Source organism: Nyctereutes procyonoides, unplaced genomic scaffold, assembly GCF_905146905.1.
Source record: "Nyctereutes procyonoides isolate TBG_1078 unplaced genomic scaffold, NYPRO_anot_genome, whole genome shotgun sequence".
Taxonomy (NCBI): Eukaryota; Metazoa; Chordata; class Mammalia; order Carnivora; family Canidae; genus Nyctereutes; species Nyctereutes procyonoides.
This window is the reverse complement of record NW_026575020.1, coordinates 46,977,348-46,990,331: the sequence shown is the minus strand read 5'-3', so window position 1 is coordinate 46,990,331 and position 12,984 is coordinate 46,977,348. Positions and strand designations below refer to the sequence as shown.

Genomic DNA, 12,984 nt, shown 5'->3' with positions numbered 1-12,984 from the left:
TTTTTCACTTTTTAAAAACATTTCATTTTTAGGTAATCTGTACCCCAAACGTGGGGATGGAACTCAGAACCCTGAGATCAAGAGTCGCAAGTTCAGGGGACTGAGCCAGCGAGTCACCCCTCAGTGGTTGTCTTTTGAGGGAAAAAAAAAAAATGATGTTTCAGTTGCAAGCTAAACTAACTGCTTTTTTCAGTGGAAAATGGTTTTTACTTGAAACAATGACTGACAGACAAACTACAATTATTTAGCCTTAGGCACACTTGGATTTGCTTCTCTGAAAGCAGCAGAGTTTCAGGCTCACACTAGCACACCCAGTCCTGTGAAAGAGAGAGGCTGTCTTATGCCCAAAGGCCTCAATAAACATTTTATTGCATTGTGTTATCTTCATCATCAAACCAATCCCCTGTCTGGGGATGGAATGTACTGGTTGGCCTAGGCCAGACAAGGCCCTCTCCTGAACCTCCATCCAAACTATAATAGCTAAGAGTAGAGGGTGTATGGTACCCCCAGTGCAACGTTATACCTTTCAAAGGCAACTTTTGACATCATATTTCTGTTTCAGACTGTTTTCAGGTGAGGGTACAGAACAGTGGTTGAGAGCAAGGCCGTCTGGGTCTGAATCCTGTTGGCCATTTACCAGCTTTGTGAACCTGGACAAGCTACTTAACCACTCTTAATTCAGTCTTCTGTGAACTGGTACAGGTAATAATAATCATACTACAACGCAGAGTTGTGAAGATTAGATGTACTAATATATGTAAAACAGAACACTTCTGGGCACATAGTACTCCATATTTTCAAGCAAAAGAAAACCCAATATAACTGGCTTAAACAACAAAGGAAGTGTGTCAGGTGACATAATTGCAAAGTTATGTAATTGCAACTTTCTGAGGTAGGGCAAGCTGTTGATCAGAGCTTTCATGGTTTCTCTACAATTGTCCTATTCAAATTTCTGGGACTCACATCCCCCAGTTCAGAAGAACAGAGCCTGCTTTCCTATCACCAGTCATTAAACAAAAGGCATAGGCTTCCCAACTGAATGAATTTAGGTCATATGCCTGCATCTGAACCATTCACAGTAGCCAAGAGAATCCCTTGCAGTGACTGGTTTAGGGGTGAATTCCTTCCACATTTTGCACTTAGGGGGATGGGATCATACTAATTGAATTGGGAGGCGTAGAATCAACTGCTAATGAAGCGCATGGCTGCTACACAATGAATGAGGCTGGCAAAAATGCCTGCAAGAATGGATAAAGTTCAATGTTTGAATTTCTTCATAGTAAAATAAACAAGCCAATACAACATTTCTAAAAATGCCCTTTTTAGAATGCAGAGAAAATTGCACAAAGAAAACAAAAAGGTCTTTAATTCTGATGCTCTGTAACCATTTGTGATGCAAGAAAATGCAAATATTTTATTCAGAAAAGTGTAAAATACAGCATAGAACATATTGGAACCATTGTCAGAACTTGAACACACTACATAATACATGATAGCATCAAAATTCAGTTGTGTTGGGATCCCTCACTGGCTCGGTTGGTAGAGCATGCCACTCTTGATCTTGGGTCATGAGTTTGAGCCTCATGATGGGTGTAGAGATTACTTAAAAAAAAATCCTAAAACAAAACCAGAAAAAGTTCATTTGTCCTGAATTTGATAACTGTGGCGTAGTCATATAAAAGAATGTTACCAGAAGATACAAAATGAAGTATTTAGTGGTTAAGGGACATAATTTCTGAAATGCTTACAATTGGCTCAGAAATGTATACGTGGCTTTTACATATTACTTTTACACACATATGTGTGTGTGCATGTGTACACAGAGAAATAGCAAATGTGGCAAAATGTTAATATTTGGCCAATCTGGGTATGGATTTGCAGTTCTTCTGTATTTGAAATTATTTATTTATTTATTGTGTTTGAAATTACTTAAAAGTAAAAGAGTGGAGAAATAGGCGTAAGAAACCTTCTGTTTCCATGTTTGTGGCTTCTATGCAGTCTTTTCTGACACACGTTAAAAAAAATAAAAACTAAAAAATAAAAACTAAAAAATGCAGCCCGAACCTGCCTTATCCTTTCCTTCCATAGTGGCCAGAAACCCCTGCCAAGTTCCTACTGTGTCCCATCAAGGAAAAAACCTCATAGCAATATGTTTCTATATCAAACATTTTTTTCTTTTTTTCCCCACCTCCTCTCTATCAAGAATTTTAAAGAGCATTATTTTGGAAATCAGTTGTGGTGTTTGGGTTAAAGCAGCTGCCCAGGCAAACGACCTGGGAGCAACCTCACTAGCATGAACCCCCTGCAGAGCCCCCAGATTGAGGCCAAAGTCCAGCGCACTGGCCCGCTGCACGCCGGGATCTGGAGTCTTTCTTCATCCACCTGCAAAGCGCTCTGGGATTGCCTGGCCTCTCCCATATCTCGCGATGCTCTCTTCTCTCCTTCTTAGCCCTATGACCCCCCCAAATCAACGTGTTTTTCAAATCCGCCAATGGGAGCGCAGCGTAGGCTCGAACCAGCCAATCGGAATGCGGGGACACCGGGAAATTTAAATCGCGCCGGCCGGCAGCACGAGCCACACCGTCTCTGGGCTGGCCCGCGGTGGACGTTTTGAGGGCAGCTGACCCGCCGCCTGCGCGCCCCGCACCGCCTCCCGTGGAAGCCTGAGCCGGCCGTGGAGGTACGACTGAGGCCAGAGCCCGGCCCGAGCGGCTACGGCAGGCTGGCAGGCCGCGCCCCGCTTGTGGTGGCGGGAGGGGAGGCCCGGATTCCACGCCCGACCTGGCTGTGGCCTCCGTCGTTGACGAGGCCTGGGGGCGTCGTTCGTTGAGGAGGCGGCCGTGTCGCGGTGCGATTGCTTGGGTTTGGGGGCCGCTGAGGCTCTGCGGACCGCGGCGGGAGCTGCGGCGCGTCGCGGCCCAGAAGATCGCTGAGGCCCGGAGGCGGCCCGGGCGGCGCTGGCCCCTCTGGCCCCTGGCCCCGCCTCCGCCCGTTCCCCGCTGCATCTTCCCGGGTGGGGGGCAGGGGAAGGGCTTGGAGACGGGGCGGGGGGGCGGTGGCAGTTGGAAGAACTGTCTCTTAACACGTAGGCCCAGGGCCGGCTGTGACACAGCGTCGGCAAGGAACATCACGGAGTGGAAGACCGCACATCGCCAGGAGGATTTGTGTACTTTTGTCCTCCTTCGGCGATCGCTCTGAAAGAGCTCTGTTTGAAGGAAGCGGGGTTAGTAGCCGCCTAACTGAGAGCGTTTCTTGGGAATGAAAATGTTTGCCGGGTGCTGAGGATGCAGAATTGGGTCCGAGGTCTCGGTGTTGACACGCAGGGTTATGGAAGCCTCCGTAACGCGATGATGTGCCACATACTCCTTTAATTTTCAAGTGTGGAGAATGGCCCTGTTTTGGCCACTGGGAGAGCCTCCGGAATGTGGATTTGTGGCCCTAAGTTAGGACGTAGGTTTTAACTGTGAGCTCAGTTCGCCCTACTCTGTGTTCAGTTGGCCCCAGCTGCACTGTCCAGTGTGGTGTGTGAGTCCTCAAACCGATGTGGCTAGCCCGGATTGAGCTGTGCTGTAAGCCCCAAGTACGCCCATGATTTCCGAGTATTAGTATGAAAAGTGTAAAATCTAGCTAGCTCGAAATATGAGAACATGTGGAAAGGAGAGTATAGCGGCCGTGTTGGGCCGGAGAAAATAAGATTTGAAATTCATTTCACCCGTTTCTTTTTGCGTTTTTGAAAAATGTGGTTACCAGGAATCTTCAATTTATGCAGCTTGCTTTCTCTTTTTGATGGACAGCACTGTTCCAGGAAGTCTCAGCCTTTCGGAGAGGAGGGGACTAATACTGTTGGGCCAGTTAGGTATTTCATAGTGCTGAAAAAGGAAGTTAGTCCTCTACTATACAATTGTGGGTCCAGTATATGCTTGGTAATTCTATTAATGCTCTTCCTATTGACAAAGCAAAATGATAAATGGGAAATTTCTTTCTCTTCCTCCATCTTACAGCTTTCTCCCTTTGTCTCATAACCATGTCCACCAACGAGAATGCTAATTCACCAGCTGCCCGCCTTAACAGATTCAAGAACAAGGGGAAAGACAGTACAGTGAGTATCTTCTGTTGCTTTCCTATGCTATTTTTTAAATGGAAAGATATTTGGGAAGTGATCAGAACTTTGAGGAAATTTGAAATAAATATCCTCACTTAGCAACAAAAATTGATATAGTGGGTGAAGTGGTTTATCTTCTTCCAAGGAAATGAGGCGGCGCCGAATAGAAGTTAATGTGGAGCTGAGGAAAGCGAAGAAGGATGACCAGATGCTGAAAAGGAGAAATGTAAGCTCATTTCCTGATGACGCTACCTCTCCACTGCAGGAAAACCGCAACAATCAGGTAAATATATATTTTAGATTGTGAATTCTGGCAAACCCACAAAATCAATATGGTGCTTTTCTTAGAAATTTAAGCAAGGAGTCCCTGGGTGGCTCAGTCGCTTAGGCATCTGACTCTTTATTTCATATTTCACCTCAGGTCTTGATCTCAGCATTGTGAGCCCACATTGGGCTCCACACTGGGCACGGAGCCTACTTAAAGAAAGAAAGGAAGAAACTTAAATAATGTTCCTAGCCTAATGGTTTTAATTGTCAACTCTGTTAATGATCTTTTTTTTTTTTTTTTTTCTCCCAGTCAGTAATTCTGTTGGGTTGTCTTCTTTCCTGGTCTCCATAATGTACTGAAACAGATTCCGAAGTCTCCTTTAGCTCTGAACTCCCTTCAGATTTCCCTGCATTTCTAGCCACCAGTTCAGGACCTTGACTGGCCATTCCTGTATTAACAGAAAGTTCATGTGTCTAGAACCAATCACTTTCTGGCTTCTTTGGATGTTCCCTATTTTTTGTATTTGTCACCAGCTTTGTTCAGATCTTTTCCCTCCTGAAATATTTTAGGTGGTCTTCTAATTTATCTTTCCCTTCATTCTGTGCCACATACTGTTTACCTAAACATAGTCTTAAAAATACTGCATTAGACCTGTTCTTTCTCTGTTAAAAATTTTGGTAGTTTTAAGTCCATATTCTTTGAAGTTTTTTTTTTTTTAATTAGATCAATCTTAGGTTTTCAGATTTATCTTTTTGTATCTTTCAAAGATACTGAGAACCTTTAGTAGTTCAAAAAATTGTTTTTCACTGAATAGTGAAAATACCTATGTGGTATTTCTAGAGTACTATATTCAAATCCCATCTTCTTACAGCACTCCTTGGTCAGCCTAGCAGGAAAAATGTCTCCTTTTTAGAATTCCCATAGCATCCCAGATGTGCACTAAAAATGGAGAGTAAATGCTAACACAACATAAATATTCACCATTTGTTTTATGGTTGTCTGTTTTTCACATTTTCCTTCTTAAGTTGTAAGCACCTGTGGGAACAGGGGTGTTGTCTTTTTGAGCTAACTATAGCACTGGTTCTCAAACCATTCTACTATGATCACAATATGAAACATTTTTGTAGCCCTGTACTGTGGAAATGCATAGATTATAAGCTTACATGTGAAAATCTCCAGCACACTGCCTATATAACTCCATTCCTTTCTCCCTAACAGCATATCTAAATGCAGGTGATTGAGACTGTAGGAACAGTCTTCAGACTGCTTGAATTTCATTTATTAAATTGTTTGCAGTCTCCTTTTAGTGATGAGATGCTGGGATGATACTCCACAACTGGAGATTCCAGTGAGTCATATACCAAGTTTGAGCACTGTTCTGCATACAAAACCATGAATAATTGATTGATAGCCAAAATTAAATGTAAGGCTAAACTTTTAGTACCTGATTATAAATCTAAAAATGTCTTCACAATGGCAAGTAAGGATTTTATTGCTTATATTTAATCTTAAAAGAGATAATTTGAAATTAATCACACTCTCCTTGCAGGGCACTGTAAATTGGTCTGTTGATGACATTGTCAAAGGCATAAATAGCAACAATTTGGAAAGCCAGCTCCAGGCTACTCAAGCTGCTAGGTAAGTCTTTTCTGCTATAGCATGGGTAACCTAAGATATCAGCCCTTTAGGATTTTTTGGTGGGAAAGAGACAGACAGATGGCACAGTAAAATGAAGGTTAAGTTGGTCATAAGGCTGTTTGCATTAGAATCTTCCCTTAGGTGAAAGTATGATTTTTCTATAATTGCCTGAAGTCCTACTCACCCCCGCAGTGATAATTGCTATTAACCTTTTGGTGTACTTTTTGAGGAAATTAACAGTTTTTGTCAAGGTGGCACCAACCAAGGTTGGTATCAGAGAAAGGAGGAATTACTTAGTAAATGGGAATTGGCACATCCATGGGCCCAAACACATGGGTGTGCTTACTCTTAACTTTTATCAAATACAAATATTTGTGACATCCATTAACAGAAAGAATGAGTAATTTCTGTATTTTGACAGTGTGCTAAAAAACAGTCCAAGTGACAAATAGTGAAGGAAAAGATGTTTAACCTCACTAGTAGATAAGGAAACACAAATTAAGAATGGCAGTGTAATTCTGTCAGTTTTAAAGTGAAAAGATCTAAAGTAGTTTCTGGGGATACAGAGAGGAGGCTAATTTCCATTATTGGTAATATTTCATTTTGGGGAAAAAAGGTAATTAAAGACACCATATGTGGTCGTACTATGCAACCAGTCTGTTCATCTCCCTTAAGTTCCGGGATATGTCAACATATAGTGCATTAGCTCTAAACTCTTAAGTTGCATTTTAAATTGATTTTTACACAAACTACTTTTGTTAATCATTTTCAACTTTTGTTTCTTTTTTTGTTTACCCTTAGGAAACTACTTTCTAGGGAAAAACAGCCCCCCATAGACAACATAATCCGGGCTGGTTTGATTCCAAAATTTGTATCCTTCTTGGGCAGAAGTGATTGTAGTCCTATTCAGTTTGAATCTGCTTGGGCCCTCACTAACATTGCTTCTGGGACATCAGAACAGACCAAGGCTGTGGTCGATGGAGGTGCTATCCCAGCATTCATTTCTCTGTTGGCATCTTCCCACGCCCACATCAGTGAACAAGCTGTATGGGCTCTAGGAAACATTGCAGGTACTTGGATTTAAAATTCTTTGGACTGGGATCCCTGGGTGGCTGAGTGGTTTAGCACCTGCCTTTGGCCCAGGGAGTGATCCTGGATTCCCAGGATCGATTCCCACATCAGACTCCCTGCCTTGAGCCTGCTTCTCCCTCTGCCTATGTCTCTGCCTCTCTCTCTCTCTGTCTCTCATGAATAAGTAAAGTCTTTTTAAAAAAATAAATACATAAAATTCTTTGGACTATCTCTGATCATACTGAGGTTGGGAGAAGTGCCTTGTCAATAAGTAAGAATGACCTGTGTGTTAAGATTTAAACTTGTTTGCTTCCAGTGCTTATCAGGGCTGCTAATGGCATATAAGTAAGTTAGGGATTTTCCGAGAGTATTGTGTTTGTGTTAGGACACTGGTGCACTCAGTCATTGAATATTGATGGTGCTAGACAAGTAGGTTATAATTAACCTTGCCTTTTTTTTAGGTGATGGTTCAGTTTTTCGAGACTTGGTTATCAAGTATGGTGCAGTTGACCCACTGTTGGCTCTCCTTGCAGTTCCTGATATGTCATCTTTAGCAGTAAGTTACTAATGAGTTAGTTTACTTACTTCTTGATTCTAATTTTTTCCCACCCCCTGAAAATACACAGGAGTTCTCACTGCATTTTTCTTTCCCCTCAGTGTGGTTACTTACGTAACCTTACTTGGACACTCTCAAACCTTTGTCGCAACAAGAATCCAGCACCCCCGTTAGATGCTGTTGAGCAGATTCTTCCTACCTTAGTTCGTCTCCTGCATCATGATGATCCAGAAGTATTAGCAGATACCTGCTGGGCCATTTCCTACCTTACTGATGGTCCAAATGAACGGATTGAAATGGTTGTGAAAACAGGAGTTGTGCCCCAACTTGTGAAGCTTCTAGGAGCTACTGAATTACCCATTGTGGTAAGTTTTTAACTTTTAGCTAAGAGTATTAAACCTTAAGCATGGTCAGTTGATACTAACAATTGACATTTTAGGCCATAATGGGCCTCTGATTTGTCAAAACCTTTATAGAGTTTTTGAGCAGTGCTGGAAAAAATAAAAGATAACCACTGGCATCAACTTTTTTTTCTTTTCTTTTTCTTTTCAGACTCCTGCACTAAGAGCCATAGGAAATATTGTCACTGGGACAGATGAACAGACTCAGGTTGTAATAGATGCAGGAGCACTTGCTGTCTTTCCCAGCCTGCTAACGAACCCCAAAACTAATATTCAGAAGGAAGCTACATGGACAATGTCAAACATCACAGCTGGTCGCCAGGACCAGATACAGCAAGTTGTGAATCATGGATTAGTCCCATTCCTCGTTGGTGTTCTCTCTAAGGTAATGAAGTCTTAGTATTTAGTCAAAGAATGTTAGTATTTATGGATGGACATTTGGTAGAGCTGTGCTTGATAAGATTCTTAATGTGCCAATATTGGATTCTACCTAGAGTCCTTTTGCTAAATAGTGGCCAGTAATCTCCTTCACTTAAGATTAGATGGAATCTGTTGGTTGTTTTTCTATAACCATACTTTTGGGATCCTATTTTTACAATTGTTCTGAAGTAAACTTGTTTCCTTATGCTTATTAGGCAGACTTTAAGACACAAAAGGAAGCTGTATGGGCTGTGACCAACTATACAAGTGGTGGAACAGTTGAACAAATTGTATACCTCGTTCATTGTGGCATAATAGAACCATTGATGAACCTCTTAACTGCAAAAGATACCAAAATTATTCTGGTTATTCTAGATGCCATTTCAAACATCTTTCAGGTAAGTTATAAGGTAGCATTTGAATTTGGGCTTGATGGTAATGGATGGTATTTAAACCCACGGGAGGGCAGCTAAGTTTGCTCAGTAGGCCACAGAATTAGAAAGGCTGCTTATGTGGGCCACACTCTTGGTAAGACGTGACAAGGGATTATAAGAGATTTAAAGGAGATGACAAGGGGATGACCTGAATTTAAATCAAGTCCATATGTAGACACAATTCATTCCTATCTATTTTGTCAGAAATCTTTAATTCTTCAATGTCCTACTGAATTATGGTGAAATTAAATTTTGATGACTTAGTTATCCATTTTATTTTTTTTCTGATTCCCTTCCTAATTGACCCGAGCATGGTAGCATATGACACTCTGTCACAGTGGTTGGGGGTAGGTAGGTCCTACCTAATGACTTTAAACTTCTGATTATGGAAATTCTACCTAGAAGAGTTTAGAATAATGATGCTTGGTGTATCTGTCACCCAGCATAAATAAATTGTCAACATTTGGCCTATTTTTCTACTCATTCTTACCTAAACCCTCTAAATTATTTTGAAGCAAATAAATTATTTAATCTGTGAAGATTTATGTATCCTAAAATTTGAAGACTTTAAAACCACAATGTCATTTTTATACCTAATAAATTCTTGATTATCAGTAAGTAATACAATCAGGGATGTTTATTTTTATACACCTTAGGCCAGTCTTTGTCCTTAAATGATGGTTCTCTACCTTGAGTATACTTTGATGTTATCAGAGGTGCTTTTTAAAAAAGATTTTTTCATTCATTCATTCATTCATTCATTCATTCATTCATTCATTCACTTATGAACCTGAGCATGTGTGGCAGGGGCAAAGGGGGAGGGAGAATCTCAGCAGACTCCATGCTGAGAGTGGAGCCCAGTGGGGCTCAGTCCCACAACCCCTGAGATCATGACCTGAGCTGAAACCAAGAGTCAGATGCTTAACTGGCTTGAGCTACCCAGGCACCCCTGAGGTGCTTTTATAAAACAGTAATATTCTGTTCCCATCAAAGACCAAACTTGGTTATGGTAACATTTTTATTTTTTATTTTTATTTTTTTAATTTTTAATTTTATTTATTTATTTATTGAGAGAGAGAGAGAATGGCTGGGACACAGGCAGAGGGAGAAGCAGGCTCCATGCAGGGAACCTGACATGGGACTTGATCCCAGATTTCCAGGATCACACCCCAGGCTGCAGGCGGCGCTAAACCGCTGCACCACCAGGGCTGCCCAGCTATGGTAACATTTTTAAAGTTGCCCAGGTGAATTTGATTCATAGAAATGATTTGAGACCTACTGTAAGATCTAGCTGAGAGCTACAGAAGTAGTTGTTAAAAACAAGTATAGATCTGATCACCTTGAATTTTTTGAAAATGTAAACTGGAAATAAAATCATCTCATAGGGTTGTTGAAGGAACTTTAAAGTGGTTGTCTGAGATACATCAATACCCAAACATAAACACAGTTTTCATTAAAATAGAACATTCAGTAAATTCCATTAAACTTGGATATTTTTTTAGGCTGCTGAGAAACTAGGTGAAACTGAGAAACTTAGTATAATGATTGAAGAATGTGGGGGTTTGGACAAAATTGAAGCTCTACAAAACCATGAAAATGAGTCTGTGTACAAAGCTTCATTAAACTTGATTGAAAAGTATTTCTCTGTAGAGGTGAGTAACATGGTAAAGTTAACAAGAATTTGGAAAATACACAAAGTCAAGCCCATAAAATTTTTTTTCCTTATACTTTTTAAATGAGCCCTGTGACCTTGTTAAATATGGCAAAATATCAGTGTGAGTAGGACATAATGTATATATATATATATATTTTGCTTCTTAAATATTTTGGCTTGATCATATAATCTTTAACTAGAAATTTAAATTCTTTTAAAAAAATTACCCTTCTTTCTTTAGAATGAACAGTCTTAAGGACTTTAGAGTATCTTGAGAGTAAGTTTGTATAGGAGATGATGGAAAAGTGGGCCAACCCGACTGCCATCTTTTGGGGCTAATAGGCCATCTTCCCATTTCCTACGGAAAAGTGACAGGTGGGGAAGAAAGTCTGCTGTGGTAGCATTCCTTAGTCCATTCAGAATCTTCATCTCAAGGCGCTCCTGAATTGGCAAGTTTTCAGCAGCTTTCCCTCCACTATTTCAAATACTGAAATATGGTATGGCATTGATTAGTATAATAGGCAGATGAAGACCTTAAGAGTAAATAGAGACTTCTAGGCAGGCTACTTCCTAGAAATGTGCTATGTGTGTGGAATTATATTGTTTGGTTTTGTTTTTTAATACTTCCAGGAAGAGGAAGATCAGAATGTTGTGCCCGAAACTACCTCTGAAGGCTATACATTCCAAGTTCAGGATGGCACTCCTGGGACCTTTAACTTTTAGATTGTACAGCTGAGACAGAAAGTTGTTTGTTGTGTACTGTTGGGTAGAAATTTGTCTTACTGTTTCTCTACTAAGAACTCTTTTTAAATGTGTTTTGTTATTGTAGCACTTTTTACAACGAAACTATACTTGACCAGTTCTGAACTGTACAAACTGTATGAAGCTCCTCCTCTCAGTGGGTTGCTTATTTCTATGTGGAATCTTCTATCTTACAGTGTCCTGTAAATAAAGATTAAATTCCACCCTTTTCTTTACCTCACCGTTCCTATGCATTACTTTCTAATTTGGAGTTCTTAAGATTGCAGATGAAGGGTGACAGAACCAAACCAATGTGACCAACCAGAGGTGTAATTCTGGTGGCAGATGACATTTGATACCAGGTTTATGATGTCCTCAAAGATAACAGGAGTCATAACTCTTCCTGCCCACTTCTGAGCTCTGGGTTTGTTCTAGGCTGCTTCCATTCCTTGTCAGTAATGGCTGTTGGCACTTACAGCTTCATATCCACTATACTCCAGCCAGAATAGAATTTTTCAGAAGTTTGCACAAGAAAATGAACAGAATTTCCCAGAAGGCTTCAGCCAATATCTCCTTTAAATCTCACTGGCCAGGGAGGTTGGGCTCCTTGCATGGAGCCTGCTTCTCCCTCTGCCTGTGTCTCTCATGAATAAATAAAATTAAAAAAATATATATACATATACACATATTATACACATATATGTATGTGTGTATATATATGCATATTAATCATAAGTAGGATAAGTTTATATATACGTGTGTGTAATATATACACGTATATATACATAAAGTTTAATATATATACATGTGTGTATATATATAAATATATATAAAATTATATATATATATATTTATATATATAAAATTAGAAGTCTCAAGCTACAAGTAGAATTCATTCCTCCCAAACTTCAAGGCTGGACATGGTTTCAAAGCTGTTGGCATCACCTGGAAAGTTTACCCACAAATTCTGTTTAATTGGTAAGGGGTGGGGTCCCAGTATCTGATGTTTTAATTTTAATCCTCATACATTCTTCCTGTACAGTCCAGGTTGGAAGGCACTAATCTAAGGAATAGTTACTATTAGCAGCATAGGAAATGGGCTTGGGGGAGGAAGAAGGGAGGGTTAACTAAGGAGCCCCACTAGTCCTAAGGACAAATGAAATGCACCTTAAAGCACTACTGTCTTTTTCCTTTGATTCATGGAAAAGTAATGAGCCAAGCCTCCACTGCTGATATTGGACAGCTTTGCCTGGTTGTTTTGCCATAGACGATCTAGAGCTGACGTGATGGGGGTGGGCATTTGGGTTGAAGACTCAAAGTGTGATAGGACCATAAAGGGCTACTATATTCAGTTTTTAAAATAGGCTAGTTTTGCAAATCCGTATAATGCAACAGATTTCCATTTACTTTGTCTCAGTGGATATGAATGAACATGATATTCTTAACCCCTCAGTTCATCAACCTATACATACGTAATGTTTTGCCTTTTGCAGAGAATAGGCTTGAAGTTCCTGCTATGAAATAATATTTAATGCTTATTTACGTATAGAAATAGCAAATACTTCAGCTAATACTTCTTTAAAGTACCTCCTGCAGCCAAGTTTTTGATTTGGAACACCGAGGCATGTTACATCTGGTCCTCCTGAGCTTAGGGCGTCCTGTTGGGAGCCCTGGTCATTTTCTCGGCTTTTTCTATGCA

The 12,984-nt window shown here is 40.4% G+C and overlaps 1 protein-coding gene across 2 annotated transcripts; it reads left to right on the top strand.

Moving 5' to 3' along the window:
- The first annotated feature begins 2,551 nt into the window (after nucleotides 1–2,551).
- Nucleotides 2,552–11,516, top strand: KPNA2 (karyopherin subunit alpha 2). Of its 2 annotated transcripts, none has more exons than XM_055337453.1 (11): nucleotides 2,552–2,680; nucleotides 4,002–4,099; nucleotides 4,248–4,385; nucleotides 5,920–6,008; nucleotides 6,810–7,078; nucleotides 7,541–7,635; nucleotides 7,737–8,000; nucleotides 8,188–8,421; nucleotides 8,672–8,854; nucleotides 10,393–10,542; nucleotides 11,175–11,516. In XM_055337453.1, the coding sequence occupies exons 2-11, from the start codon at nucleotides 4,025–4,027 to the stop codon at nucleotides 11,265–11,267; spliced, it is 1,590 nt and encodes a 529-aa protein (XP_055193428.1). In that variant the 5' UTR covers nucleotides 2,552–2,680; nucleotides 4,002–4,024; the 3' UTR covers nucleotides 11,268–11,516. The 2 variants fall into 2 exon arrangements, with proteins under 2 accessions (XP_055193428.1, XP_055193438.1); XM_055337463.1 differs by lacking the exon at nucleotides 2,552–2,680 and adding an exon at nucleotides 3,102–3,223.
- The last annotated feature ends 1,468 nt before the right edge of the window (nucleotides 11,517–12,984 follow it).